Source organism: Microtus ochrogaster, unplaced genomic scaffold (assembly GCF_000317375.1).
Source record: "Microtus ochrogaster isolate Prairie Vole_2 unplaced genomic scaffold, MicOch1.0 UNK31, whole genome shotgun sequence".
Taxonomy (NCBI): domain Eukaryota; kingdom Metazoa; phylum Chordata; class Mammalia; order Rodentia; family Cricetidae; genus Microtus; species Microtus ochrogaster.
The window spans coordinates 2,666,407-2,668,273 of record NW_004949129.1 but is presented as its reverse complement, the minus strand read 5'-3'; the positions used below and the strand labels follow the sequence as shown (position 1 = coordinate 2,668,273).

Sequence of the window (1,867 nt, the reverse complement as noted above, 5' to 3'; positions counted from 1 at the left end):
TCTCGAACTCACAGAGATCCGCCTGCCTCTGCCTCCTGAGTGCTGGGATTAAAGGCGTGCGCCACCATCGCCCGGCTTGTTTTGTTTTTTTTGAGACAAGGTTTCTCTGTGTAACAGCCCTGGTTGTTCTGGAACTAGCTCTTGTAGACCAGGCTGGCCTTGAACTCACAGAGATTGGCCTGCCTCCATCTTCCGAGTGCTGGGATTAAAGATGTGTGCCAAGCCGGCTAAGGCTATACAGAGAAACTGTTGTCTTGAAAGAAAAAAAAGTGCCACAAACCATCAGGCAGCACTTGGGAGGAGGCAGAGGTGTAGACAGGAGTTTCTGTCCTGCCCAGTCCAGCAGCCGTTAAGTCCCAAAGAAAGACACAGAGGCTTACTAATTATAAACTGTTTGGCCTATTAGCTTAGGCTTATTATTATCTAGCTCTTACAATTTAAATTAACCCATAATTTTTGTCTATGTTTAGCCACGTGGCTTGGTACCTTTTCTCATTGAGGCATTCTTATCTTGCGTTTGGCTAGTGACCCCCCCCCCTTCCCAGAATTATTCCTAGTCCGGTTGCCCCACCTATACTTCCTGCCTGGCTTCTGACCAATCAGCATTTTATTAAACCAATACGAGTGACAAATCTTTACAGTGTACAAGAGCATTATCCTACAGCACAGAGGCAGGTGGATATCTGTGTGTTTGAGGCCAGCCTGGTCTACAGAGTGAGTTCTAGGACACACAGAAGTACTATCTCAAACAACAAAAACAAACCAAAAAAAAGTGCTACAAACCAAGGAGATACACAGGTAGTTTGTACTGGGACTGGCCATTCAGTATTCAACCTTTTTTTTTTGTCTTTTGTCTGTTTACTTTTTGAGACGGGGTCTTTGTATAGCCCTGGCTGAACTCTAAATCACTATGTAGACCAGGCTGACCTCAAAATCACAGAGATGCACTTGCTCCAAATGTTGGTATCAAAGGTGTGTGTCACCATGCTTAGCTTGAACTTGCCATTCAGATCCCAGAGGGTTTTGTTTGTAGTGTGGGTTGTCCAGCTCGGTCCTCCTGCCTCTTGGATACCAGGATGAGATGCGTGCCACCACATCCAGCCACTTTCAGTTTCTCGATAGCCTCCCTGGTCTGAACAGACGAGTGTGAAAGCCAGTAACCCTGACCTTTGGACTCTTTCTCACCCTGGCCACAGGTTTGGTCCCTACTACACAGAGCCTGTCATTGCCGGGTTGGACCCGAAGACCTTTAAGCCCTTCATTTGCTCTCTAGACCTCATTGGCTGCCCCATGGTAACTGACGACTTTGTGGTCAGTGGTACCTGCTCCGAACAGATGTATGGGATGTGCGAGTCTCTCTGGGAGCCCAACATGGTGAGTTAGCACCCCCTGGCAGGGCTGGCCCCTGAACCCATGGCCTCATAGACAGATGTGTTTGTGCAGCAGGAAGTGGAGATGAGGGTGTGGCAAATGAGCAGGCTGCTGCCCCGTTTGAGGGTCTCCAGAAGTTCCACCTGGGCTGGCTGCCCGGGAGGAGCGTCGCCTCTGTTGACCCACCCTGAACCAAGCAGAGCTACTCTTCATTTTACAGTGGAGGAACTGAGGCTCTGTCAGAGGATGTAATTATGACACTTGCCCAAGATCATGCTTTCAGGCTTGAAGTGTTCCTTCATCCTGTTTCATCCCAAGGAAGGAGCTGAGAAGTTCCCATATCCAAGGACCCAGCCCTCACACCACGCACGGCAGGGACTAGAGCAGGGCAGCTGGGGTTTCAAAACTAAGAGGGCCATATCCCGGACGAGCCCATATTTATATTTCACACAACTAAAAAAAAAAAAAACTTGTAAGGCCGGGCGATGGTGGCGCA

At 49.0% G+C, this 1,867-nt stretch overlaps 1 protein-coding gene across 1 annotated transcript in view; it reads left to right on the top strand.

Annotated features, from left to right (window-relative positions):
- Positions 1 to 1,398, top strand: part of Psmb3 (proteasome subunit beta 3) — a 7,104-nt gene extending 5,706 nt beyond the window's left edge. Inside the window, exon 4 of the mRNA XM_026789815.1 lies at positions 1,197 to 1,398. Within this exon, the coding sequence (XP_026645616.1) occupies positions 1,197 to 1,383 (187 nt within the window). The 3' untranslated portion in view covers positions 1,384 to 1,398. The remainder of the gene's footprint in view (positions 1 to 1,196) is intronic.
- The last annotated feature ends 469 nt before the right edge of the window (positions 1,399 to 1,867 follow it).